Source organism: Borostomias antarcticus, assembly GCF_949987555.1.
Source record: "Borostomias antarcticus genome assembly, chromosome: 15".
Taxonomy (NCBI): domain Eukaryota; kingdom Metazoa; phylum Chordata; class Actinopteri; order Stomiiformes; family Stomiidae; genus Borostomias; species Borostomias antarcticus.
In genome coordinates this window covers 22,441,413-22,453,912 of record NC_140248.1, presented here as the reverse complement: position 1 = coordinate 22,453,912, position 12,500 = coordinate 22,441,413, and the positions used below count along the sequence as shown (strand labels likewise).

The 12,500-nt window shown below is 50.7% G+C and overlaps 1 protein-coding gene across 1 annotated transcript in view; it reads left to right on the top strand.

Moving 5' to 3' along the window:
- Window positions 1-5: 5 nt before the first annotated feature.
- LOC311318951 (E3 ubiquitin-protein ligase Jade-2-like) overlaps window positions 6-12,500 on the top strand; it is a gene marked incomplete at both ends in the record, with an annotated part of 88,619 nt that continues 76,124 nt past the window's right edge. The window contains one exon of the mRNA XM_084450386.1: window positions 6-107. Within this exon, the coding sequence (XP_084306512.1) occupies window positions 6-107 (102 nt within the window). The remainder of the gene's footprint in view (window positions 108-12,500) is intronic.

The window sequence follows — 12,500 nt, the reverse complement described above, 5'->3', positions numbered from 1 at the left end:
GCTACATGTGGATAGCTTCAAATGATCTCGTGATTTCTGTGCATCGCCCATCGTCCAGAATCAAGGACGTTTCGCCATCCGAAGCTGAGTGCGATCAAGGTAAAAAGGTGGGACAGGTTTGATGTCTTGGTGTAGCAGGGGAGTAGCTGGCTTGCACGCACTTTTCAAACTGGGAGCTAGTCAGACTGTGTGTGCAGTAGACGTGGGGCAGGAAGTTATAGCGAAACAATACGATTAAAAAAACTGCATGCAAACTCGAACTTTTGATGTTGGGCGCACAAAAACGAGCATCGCGATTCACGAGCGGTGTGTTTAGCGAACTACGCAACACCCATGTTCCGCGGTTATGACATGGCCAGGGATAGCGGCTGTTTGGGGTACTGTTGCATCAAATTATCTTTTTGATTTCCGGTAGGATTTTAGCTCAGAAATGTGCAATCTGTTACATGAGAATATCTGGTGAAATGTGCAAAGATCCGTGCAAGAGTGCATAGGCTATAACGTTAGTATCCACCACAGTCCATATTAGTTACTGAAAACACGCATGCACGCGGGTTGGCAGATGAATGATCGCATGTTATATCTGCATACAGTTGAAAAGACAGTCAAGAAGTAAACGGGCGATATCATATGATGATGATGATTCGTCCCAGTGTGTTATTTGGTCGTGGGATGTACGAGGTTCGCTAGTAAATCTTTGCAGAAATTAGGAGCGCACATGCATTCGAACCGCAGTCCCAATTCCAGGGGTGCGTGAATCTGCACGCATCAAATAACTAGAACAAGCCTGGCAACTCAACTCTCCCCGTGTCCCTCTGTCTGTCTGTCTGTCTGTCTGTCTGTCTGTCTGTCTGTCTGTCTGTCTGTCTGTCTGTCTGTCTGTCTGTCTGTCTGTCTGTCTGTCTCCCCCCAGTCCTGCTTTGCTGTGCGGTTCTAGTTGGGGGCGTGGCCCTTGTTTACCTCGAGATGTCTGCGCTCAGAGCAGGGGGCGGGGCTCTGATTTGAAGCTGCGTACGCATGGCGAGCAGCTACGTCCTCTTCACCTTCCTCCGTCTGACGGAGGAGGGAGTCGGATTGATTTTTTTTTTTACGAGTGCATAAGAAGTGTAGATGTATGAAATTCATCAACATGTACAACATCATAAATGTGTATGTTTGTCATTGTTTTACCCCCCTCCCCTTAATAGTACAGGGACATACTAGACAGACGGCTGAATATTATTCGAGCCATTGCCTCTCAGTGGACCGAGCTTAACTGGTTTCCTATACAGTGTGTAGGCTCACTGGACTGGCTCTTTCCTTGAATCAATTAAGTGTGAATCACCGAGGGACTTGTTAAATGTTCCCAGTTGTGACAGCACCCCCCCTCCCTCCCTCTCCTCCCCTCCCTCACCCCCCTCCCCTCCCCTCCCTCCCTCACCCCCCTCTCCTCCCCTCCCTCACCCCCCTCCCCTCCCTCACCCCCCTCTCCTCCCCTCCCTCACCCCCCTCCCCTCCCCTCCCTCACCCCCCTCTCCTCCAACCCTCTGGGCATGAAACAGGATGAGTCATGGTGTGGAGGCATAAGAGCTGGCTCTCCCTCCCTCTCCTCTCTCCCTCCCTCTCTCCTCTCTCTCTCTCCTCTCTCTCCCTCTCTCTCTCCCCTCTCCTCTCTCTCCCTCTCTCTCTCCCTCTCTCTCTCCCCTCTCCCTCCCTCTCTCCTCTCTCTCTCTCTCCCTCCCTCTCTCCTCTCTCTCCCTCCCTCTCTCTCACTCTCTTCTCTCCCTCTCTCTCTCCCTCTCTCTCTCCTCTATCTCCCTCTCTCTCTCACACTCTCTTCTCTCTCTCTCTCTCCCTCCCTCTCTCCTCTCTCCCTCCCTCTCTCTCTCACACTCTCTTCTCTCTATCTCTCTCTCCCACCCTCTCTCCTCTCTCTCTTCTCTCTCTCTCTCTCCCTCCCTCCTCACTCTCCCTCTCTCTCCCCCTCTCCCCGTCTCCGCTCCTCACTTTTTATGTGCAGAAACCCCATGTCTCTGCATCTCTTTCTCTCTCTCCGGTGTCTCCCTGGAGGTAAAAGATCTCGTTTCACCTAGAAAACGTCTGTTTACAAGAGAAGAGAGAGGGGGAGGGGGGGGGGGGGGGTTGTGACATGTGTGTGTGTTTGTGCAGCTCTGTGAGGAGGGCATGTGACCTCTCCGTCATCACCAGGAACATGGCTCTCAGGAATGTGTGTGTGCATGTGTGAGAGAGAGTGAGTGAGTGAGTGGGCGGGCGAGAGCGTATGTACATGTGCGTTATGCACTGTGAGTTGATTGGTCGGAAAAGGGGGTAAGTACCTCACATGGGCTGCAGTATGGTGTTGGCAGCTACACCACGAGGGCGGGGGAGGGTGTTATTCATGAATGGACTCAAGCTCATGCAAGTACGTCACTCCAACTGTACTCACCCCCCTCCAGCCTCACACACACACACACACACACACAAATGTTACATTCCCTCTCCACACACATTTTCACGCGCTTACACACAAATGTAGCACTCGCTCTCTAGACAGACACAGGCTACACAAACACACACACATGCGTGTGTGTTGTGGAATATGTGTCAAATGAGAATGATACCATGTGTGTGTGAGCGGGGTAACACATGCGAAAGCCTGGCTTGTACTAATATCATCAGCCTCAGCTCATTCTCACTATTCTAAGTTGTGTGACCCAGGAGAAGTGTTTGTTTGATTGTGTGTGTGTATGTGTTTATTTATATAATATTTTTAATATATGAATGTACCGTGTTTTTGTGTGTGTGTGTGTGTGTGTGTGTGGGGTGCATGGCGTGTGCATGTACTTGCTTTGTGTGTACCACAATTGTGATTGTCTTAAAATGTGTACATGTTTTCAAATGTGTATGCACTGTAGATGTGTGTGTTGTATTTTGTGAGTGTTTCAGCCTGAGTTTCTAACGTGCGTGTCAGCATGTTTGCGTGTCAGTGTGTGTGTGTGTGTGAGTGTGTGTGTGTGTGTGTGTGTGTGTGTGTGTGTGTGTGTGTGTGGTGCGCTCAGAGGTTGACCCTGCTGTGGCCCTGGTTGGGTGCTCATTAGTGAGGCCTGGCAGTGCCAGAATCCCTTCAGAGGGTTTGGCTGATGACGTCTGATGGAGAGGAGCACGGCCTGGCCTGAGAGGAGGAGGATCACGGCCTGGCCTGAGAGGAGGAGGAGCAGGGTCTGGCCTGAGAGGAGGAGGAGCAGGGTCTGGTCTCTGAGAGGAGCAGAGGAGGGGGGGGGAGGAGCAGAGGAGGGGGGGGGGAGGAGCACGGCCTGGCCTGAGAGGAGGAGGAGCACGGCCTGGCCTGAGAGGAGGAGGAGCAGGGTCTGGCCTCTGAGAGGAGGAGGAGCAGGGTCTGGCCTGAGAGGAGGAGGAGCACGGCCTGGCCTGAGAGGAGGAGGAGCAGGGTCTGGCCTCTGAGAGGAGGAGGAGCAGGGTCTGGCCTCTGAGAGGAGGAGGAGCAGGGTCTGGCCTCTGAGAGGAGGAGGAGCACGGCCTGGCCTGAGAGGAGGAGGAGCAGGGTCTGGCCTCTGAGAGGAGGAGGAGCAGGGTCTGGCCTGAGAGGAGGAGGAGCAGGGTCTGGCCTCTGAGAGGAGCAGAGGAGGGGGGGGGAGCAGGGTCTGGCCTCTGAGAGGAGCAGAGGAGGGGGGGGGGGAGGAGCAGGGTCTGGCCTCTGAGAGGAGGAGGAGCAGGGTCTGGCCTCTGAGAGGAGGAGGAGCACGGCCTGGCCTGAGAGGAGGAGGAGCAGGGTCTGGCCTCTGAGAGGAGGAGGAGCAGGGTCTGGCCTCTGAGAGGAGGAGGAGCAGGGTCTGGCCTGAGAGGGGGAGGAGCAGGGTCTGGCCTCTGAGAGGAGGAGGAGCAGGGTCTGGCCTCTGAGAGGAGGAGGAGCAGGGTCTGGCCTCTGAGAGGAGGAAGAGCAGGGTCTGGCCTCTGAGAGGAGGAGGAGCAGGGTCTGGCCTCTGAGAGGAGGAGGAGCAGGGTCTGGCCTCTGAGAGGAGGAGGAGCAGGGTCTGGCCTGAGAGGAGGAGGAGCACGGCCTGGCCTGAGAGGAGGAGGAGCAGGGTCTGGCCTCTGAGAGGAGGAGGAGCAGGGTCTGGCCTCTGAGAGGAGGAGGAGCAGGGTCTGGCCTCTGAGAGGAGCAGAGGAGGAGGGGGGGGGGGTGAGGAGCAGAGCTGACAGCAGAGGAGAGGAGGAGATCAGGGCTTGGACTCCCCAAGCTGATGGCTCGTGACTCAGAAGGTTACTGAGGTGGAATTGCAGTTCAGGAGGCTCATCTGAGGTGGGGGTTCAGTGCTTCCCACAGGAGTTTGTGAGACTATGGGGGTGGACCTCCGAGCCTCTAGGGGTGTCTGGGGCATCTAGGGGTGTCTGGGGGCATCTAGGGGTGTCTGGGGGCATGCCCCCCGGGAAGAAAATCTCGAAAATTTTAAATTGAAATGCATTAATCTGGTGCACTTGGAGAGCAAAATCAATAAGTTAGATTAACAATTTAATGATAAACACATTTGGTTATGAAATTGGATGACATTGGCAAAGAAGTCCCACCCACAAAGAAGAAGTCCCACCCACAAAGCATGGTAAACGAGATGGGACTTTAATGTTCAGAACCTGACCTTGAGATATTTACATGCATTTTCACATTAACTACAACCTAAGTTTCACTCTGCATAAAAAACCCTGATATATACACACACTGTATAACAAAAATCTACCTTTCCAGATTCCATTTCCAGTATCACAAGTAACACATGTAGTGTAGTCACAGTCTAGCTTGCTCGATCGCCTTGTTGAGAGGGGTCAGGGAAGAATTTTTACAGCTCACTTATCTGGCCCCCGGGTGATTACTGTTTTTTTGCTTCCCTCTGGAATATGTAGAGAGTGGGTCGTATGCCCACCTCCCTTGTTCTCTGTAAAGCGCATTGTGTTGCCTCTGGGTATGAAATGCGCTATACAAATAAAGCTTTGATTGATTGATCGATTGAGTCTAAGGGAGACTCCCATACAGCAGCGTCATAAAGAAAGAGGACAGGGTTGACATGTGAACAATGAGTGAAAGCAGGAGAGAAGTGATTGTGTGTGTGTGTGTGTGTGTGTGTGTGTGTGTGTGTGTGTGTGTGTGTGTGAATGATGAGTGAGTATGGCCCCCTATTAGAAAACATTGCACCGATTTGAAAACTTTGCATTGGATTTTCCTGGGCTTTGAAAAGAAAAGTTCTATTGCCCTTCTATAGTTGACTTCCTCTGGTCTGGGCCCGTTGATGGAGACCCTCAGCCAGCCAGGCGCTCTCTCTGGTCTGGGCCCGTTGATGGAGACCCTCAGCCAGCCAGGCGCTCTCTCTGGTCTGGGCCCGTTGGTGGAGATCCTCAGGTAGTCAGGTGCTCTCTCTGGTCTGGGATCCTGAGCCAGCCAGGTGCTCTCTCTGGTCTGGGCCCGTTGATGGAGACCCTCAGCCAGCCAGGTGCTCTCTCTCTCTGCAACCTGCTGTGAAATTCTGACTTCACCTATAAATGAAGGTTAACTACAATTAGCCAAATTAATGAAAATAAATGGTAAATGGACTGCACTTCTATCCGAAGCGCTTTATAATGGCCTCTCATTCACACACACACACACTCACACAACAATGGCACATAGTTGCATAAAGAAAATAAATATTTCCCACATACACCAACAATTAGGCCTACTGAAACGACTATGGCCTAATTCCCCTTTCTCTGCAGTCAAACTCACCAGCTGTCCCTTCCTTGGGTGAGGCTGTCTCCCTTACTGCCCCTGTCTCCCTTACTGCCCCTGTCTCCCTTACTGCCCCTGTCTCCCTTACTGCCCCTGTCTCCCTTACTGCCCCCGTCTCCCTTACTGCCCCCGTCTCCCTTACTGCCCCTGTCTCCCTTACTGCCCCTGTCTCCCTTACTGCCCCTGTCTCCCTTACTGCCCCTGTCTCCCTTACTGCCCCCGTCTCCCTTACTGCCCCTGTCTCCCTTACTGCCCCCGTCTCCCTTACTGCCCCTGTCTCCCTTACTGCCCCTGTCTGAGGGAGCTGCCTGCCCTGCTGCCCCTCTCTCTATCCTCTGTCTGTCTCTCTCTCTCTGAGACTCAGCTGGGGCTGTCTCTCCCGCCTGAAGAAGCTGTCTCTTCTGATACAAATAAACATCAAAGTCAAATAAACGTTAAAGTAAATCCAGTTCATTTTTTTGACAAAAGCCTATGAATAATCTGTTTGACTATATTGACTTGGTATCTATGCTAGCTACGTTATCCTAGCTGGCTAGCTAACATTACCTCAGGCTCTGTAGCAATTTCTTCCTCATCTCGTTCTCTCTCTTCTTGAAGTAATTAAAAATACTCCTGACCTGAAAATCTATATAAATATTAGGCTTAAGACAGTAGTGTATTTTCAATGATATTGGCCTGACTACTAGCAAACCTATCTAGCTAACATTATGTCGTTAGCTAGTTAACGTTAGGTAATGTTAGCCTAGCTAGCTAATGCTACAGTAGTTGTCAGTGTCGCTGCTGATAATCTAGTCTAGCTAGCCTGTAAAATTAGCTAACATTAGCTAGCTAGATATAACGTTACTACTAATAACAAGACACAACGATCCAATTGTAGTTTTATATTTTATTCAAAAATGAACAAATTTGGCCACTGTGAAATAATTCACATTGGCCTCAAACCCAAATAATAATAATTTAAATAATATATGAATCAAAATTAGCTTTTTTTTCTCCTTTTTCCGCACCCCACCTGCAGTACCTCCGCGCCCCACTAGGGGGGCGCGCCCCACACTTTGGGAAACACTGAAGTAGCCTATTACACAGCACAAAACACAACGGCGTTCGATATCTTTTATTTATATTATTATGAGAAGTCAAATACTTTCGGTAGCCTAAATAATTATTTATAATAATACTGATTTATGAGACTATGGTGGACTATGGTGGACTATGGTGGCCCGCCATAGTCTAGGTAATTAATGGGAAACACTGGGGTTGAAACACTTTTCTAAAGACTCTGGATTCCGGATTCTATGATCAGCAGAACCAGAGAAGAGTTCTATTCTGTTCTCCCTGCAGAAATCCATGACAGTGGAGTCTGGAGTGTCACTCTACCAGGAAGGGGTTTTCTAGTTCAGGTTTGAAGCTAATGTAGGTGTATTATATATACTGTATATATATCGTACAGGCAGCATAGGGGTTTGCTGTTTCTGATTCAGCGGTTTGACATCTGTCAGAGTTGCTGCTAGGCCAGGTAGATGGTCCCTGTCTCTCCTGTCTCTCCTGTCTCTCCGTGTCACGCTGGTCTTTCTGAGACAGGCCATCTCAGCTTCCTGCTCGGCTGAATCTGCTGCAGCCTGATACCGTTGGCTGATAAGTGCCAAGCGAGCGGCGACAAGATGGGATGTAGGAGATATCCTAAACGTATTACAGGGATAGCTAACATATAGTGGCCTACTACATAGATAGTTACAGAGATGTTACAGAGATGTTACCTATCTACTTTATTGATAGTATTATATTTCTTATAATTAAGTATTTATTCCATGCTTAGTGCTCTGTATTGCTTAGTGCTCTTATTTTCCAGTCGCGGTTAGACAATAAAGTTGTTAAGTTCAAAATGACTCTCTGGTAGCTACAGTAGCCAGGGACAGCTAGCTAAGCAGAAGTTGCAGGACAGGAGGTAGGTAGCCACAGTTTGGACAGAGTGGGTGAAGGACAGGATTGACTCCCCCTCTCCTCCCTCTTCCCATCCCTCCTTCCTTCTCAGGTGCTGATGAACACTGATGGCAGGAGAGGTGAGAGCAGGGAATCAGTCTCCTGGAACCAGCACAGTCCTCCTCCTCTCTTGCTCTCTCCCTCCCTCCCTCTCTCCCTCTCTCTCTCTCTCTCTCTCTCTCTCTCTCTCTCTCTCTCTCTCTCTCTCTATTCTCTCCCTCTGTCGCTGAGTTTATTGGTCTCCCCCTCCTCCCCTCTGGTCTCCCCCCTGCCTCCCCTGTGCTGGCAGCGTCTCAGGAACCCTGGCTCGTTCTCACCCCTCTCATTGTTTGTCAGCAGTTTCAGGAAAGAAAAGAGAGAGAGAGAGAAAGAGTGTAGAAAATGATTTGGACGCCAGCCTGCAGCACTCCATTCCTCCCTCCCTCCCTCCTTCTCTCCCTTCCTCCTTCTCTCCCTCCCTCCTTCTCTCCCTCCCTCCTTCTCTCCCTTCCTCCTTCTCTCCCTCCCTCCTTCTCTCCCTTCCTCCTTCTCTCCCTTCCTCCTTCTCTCCCTTCCTCCTTCTCTCCCTCCCTCCTTCTCTCCCTCCCTCCTTCTCTCCCTTCCTCCTTCTCTCCCTCCCTCCTTCTCTCCCTTCCTCTTTCTCTCCCTTCCTCCTTCTCTCCCTCCCTCCTTCTCTCCCTCCCTCCTTCTCTCCCTTCCTCCTTCTCTCCCTTCCTCCTTCCCTCTTATCCCTCTGTTCTCCTGGTGCAGCCCTAGCAGTGCGCACAGATTCGGTGTGTGTGTGTGTGTGTGTGTGTGTGTGTGTGTGTGTAGGCAATAGCTGATGAAGGTTAGCCATGGAAGGACTTGTAGCTTGTTGGTTTGATCTGTCTCTCTCTCTCGGGGTGGGGGGGACTCATGTCTTCCTTATTTCCTTCCTTCCTTCCTTCCTTCCTTCCTTCCTTCCTTCCAACCATCCTTCCTCCCTTTCTTTCCTTCCTTTCCAACCTTCCTGCCTTCCTTCCTTCCTTCCTTCCTTCCTTCCTTCCTTCCTTCCTTCCTTCCTTCCTTCCTTCCTTCCTTCCTTCCTTCCTTCCTTCCTTCCTTTCCTCTCCCTCCATGGTCGTTAGCTAAGTGCAGAGGATGGCAGGTTGTACTGTTGGGATGTAGTCCCTGCACATACACACACACACACACACACACAAGGGACAGGGCTGATGGGAAGGAGGGTGATATCATCACTGAGTCATCACTCAGTAGCGCAGGAGATGTGTGTGTGTGTGTGTGTGTGTGTGTGTGTGTGAGTTTTTGAGTGTTCGCATCACTGTTCCTAATCATATTGAATTCATATTGTCAGATCTCATGTGGTTGTACTCATTCCTCCTCGCCTCTGTGAACCACTAACCTGACGCACCAGATGGTTTGATTCGCATAACCATCTGGGAACTCTTCGTTGGAAACTGTTTGGAAAAGGGCAGGCACTTTCAAAAATACTTGGCAGGTGATTGGATGAACCATCTGTCTGTCACCGTCTATCACACGCCAACTTCAACCGCTTCTTGCTGTCATCACACCTAAACCCGCCCTGCGTAGCTGTTTGTATTTCAAATTTCTCAGAACCAACGCTGATTGGCGAGATCATTTTCTGATCTAGCAGAAACAGATCTCTATGGAAAATATCCAGAGAGATTTGCGATAGAAAGAGAATGTGAGCATGCAAAATAAGAATGGTCTCACAAGGCTAGTGGACCACAGGACCTAGAGGAGATTCTAGTACAGGGCTCGATGTTTGGGTTGGACATTTTTGTGTGGGTGCAAATAATGGTTCTGGTGTGACCTTTTTTCTCTCCAGTCAAACGTCCCTTTCTCTGTACATTACTAGCTAGTACACTCAGTGGGCTGACAGTGACCATTCTAACCAGTCAAGCATGAGCTTGACATTCTTACCTTAAAGGACAATGCTCATTTTTGACAACCTTATTTACGACATATTATAAGACGTTTGACTCACCGAGATCACTTTGGTGTAGTTCGGAGGCCTGTAGAAGAAATTTAAAATCCAGCGCGAGCCAGTATATCCATGTAATGGCGGTGATCGGGGCACCGGGAATGCAGTTTCTAAAAATCTATTTTCTGCCGCGAAACAGTTGTTTTCATCAATCTGTCTTTATGAATCGCTAGTTGTGCTTACATAGAGCGTAGGCCTGTTGTGGTTGTTCACATGCCTCTGTAATATGATCTTTAGAAACGTCTTTCGAAACGAAATAGCTTCCCCACTTGCTCCAGCACGCATGCGCACAGCGCGCAATCGTTGCTCCAGCACGCTGTGCGCATGCGTGCTGGAGCAAGTGAGGAGCTGAACCGTACTGAACCATACTGTACGATATTGTACCACACTGAACCGTACTGAACCATCCATCCATCCATCCATCTTCATCCGCTTATCCGGGGTCGGGTCGCGGAGGCAGCAGCTCCAGCAGGGGGCCCCAGACATCCCTTTCCCTAGCAGCATCAACCAGCTCTGCCTGGGGAATCTTTAGCCGCTAACAGGCCAGTGCGGAGATGTAGTCCCGCCACCTGGTCCTGGGTCGACCAGGCCTCCTCCCAGCCGGACACGCCTGGAACACCTCCCTAGGGAGGCGCCCAGGAGGCATCCTCACTAGATGCCCGAACCACCTCAACTGGCTCCTTTCGACGCAAAGGAGCAGCGGCTCTACTCCGAGTCTCTCCCGGATGACTGAACTTCTCACCCGATCTCTCAGGGAGACCCCAGCCACCCTCCGGAGAAAACTCATTTTGGCCGCTTGTATCCGTGATCTCGTTCTTTCGGTCATGACCTATCCTTCATGACCATAGGTGAGGGTGGGGACGAAGATAGACCGGTAGATCGAGAGCTTTGCCTTTTGGCTCAGCTCTCTTTTCGTCACAACAGGGCAGTAAAGCGACTGCAGAACCGCACCAGCTGCTCCAATTCTCTGGCCAAACTCCCTCTCCATGGTTCCCTCACTCGTGAACAAGACCCTCAGATACTTGAACTCCTTCACTTGGGGTAAGGACTCATTTCCTACTCGGAGCGGACAGGGTTTCCGTACTGAACCATACTGTACCCAAATACTAGTGGGAAAACATTCATACCTGAGCAGGTACGGTTTGATATGTAAATGGAAAAGTGGTACCACATTAAAATCCTGGCCCCAGGATTGCATAAAACTGCTGTGATGGCCTACCTTCCGTTTTGAAGGCTACTTTCACTGTTTTATATCACCTACACCCTACTGTTATATTGTTGTTTTTTATCATAAAAAAAATCGAGTAGTATTACATATTAAAGTTTGAAGCACCAATGTTATCAAGTAAAAAAGTTTAATTTTGAGCCCTGCTAGTAAGACTGTTAACAACAGATTAGGAGCAATTCACTTTTTTTCATTCATATTGGAGTGTGTGTACGTCAGTGTGTGTATGTGTGTATGGATGCGCTTCTTCACATGATTCTGTGCTGTTTGCCTGTGTGTGTGTGTGTGTGTGTGCGTGTGCGTGTGCGTGTGCGTGTGCGTGTGCGTGTGTGTGTGTGTGTGTGTGAAGCTGAGGTGAAGCCTCCAGGGACAGCATACAGCTGGTGCTGTGATCATGTCATTCAAAGAGAGGCAGAGGATCATTCACAGGCCTCCAGAGATGCACTTCTATTCCCTGCTGGGCTCCATGGTGCTCCTCCCCTGCTCTCCTCCTCCTCCTCCTCCCCCCTCCCCCCTCGCTCCTTGTCTCTCTGTCTGTCATCCTGTCAGCTCACTCTATCTCTGCCATCCTCTTTTCTCTGCTCTCTCCAAATTATTATCTCCTAAACCTCTATACCTTCCTTATCTCTCTCTTTCCTTCTCTCTCTCTCTCCCTCACACACACACGCACACACACGCACACACACACACACACACACACACACACACACACACACACACACACACACACACACACACACACACACACACACACACATTCTTCCTGTATCCTTCCTTACTTCTCTAAATAGGCTCTGCTTTTTCTCTCCCTCTTCCTCCACCTGTCTCTGGCATCTCTCTTTACCGCCCTCTTACTCATTCTAGCGCTCTCTCTGCCAACCCCCCCCCCCTCCCCTCTCTCTCCCTCAGTTCTTCTCCCCTCCTGTTCTCCCCAACTCCTCCATCTCCAAAAATAGCAGGATAGGTGTTCTGGGGAGGACTTCTGAGTCCCTCTCCCTCAACCCTCCCTCTTCTCTCCTCATCCTTCCTCTCCTCTCCTCATCCCTCTTTCCTCCCCTCATTCCTCCTTCTTCTCCTCCTCTCTCCTCATCCCTCCTTCCTCTTCTCTTCTCTCCTCATCCCTCCTTCCTCTTCTCTTCTCTCCTCATCCCTCCTTCCTCTCCTCTTCTCTCCCACTCCGCCTTCCTCTTCTCTTCTCTCCTCATCCCTCCTTCCTCTTCTCTCCTCTCTCCTCTCCCCACCCCTCCTTCCTCTCCTCTCCTCATCCCTCCTTCCTCTCCTCTCCTCATCCTTCCTCTTCTCTTCTCTCCTCATCCCTCCTTCCTCTTCTCTTCTCTCCTCATCCTTCCTCTCCTCTTCTCTCCTCTCATATCTGCATGAACACTGCATAGGCCACTCACTCACTCTCTCCTCTCCTCCACCCACTCACTCTCTCCTCTCCTCTCCTCCACCCACTCACTCTCTATCCTCCACCCTCCCTCCTCTCCATCTCTCCTCTCCCTCCTCCATCTCTCCTCTCCCTCCCCTCATCTCTCCTCTCCCTCCTCCATCTT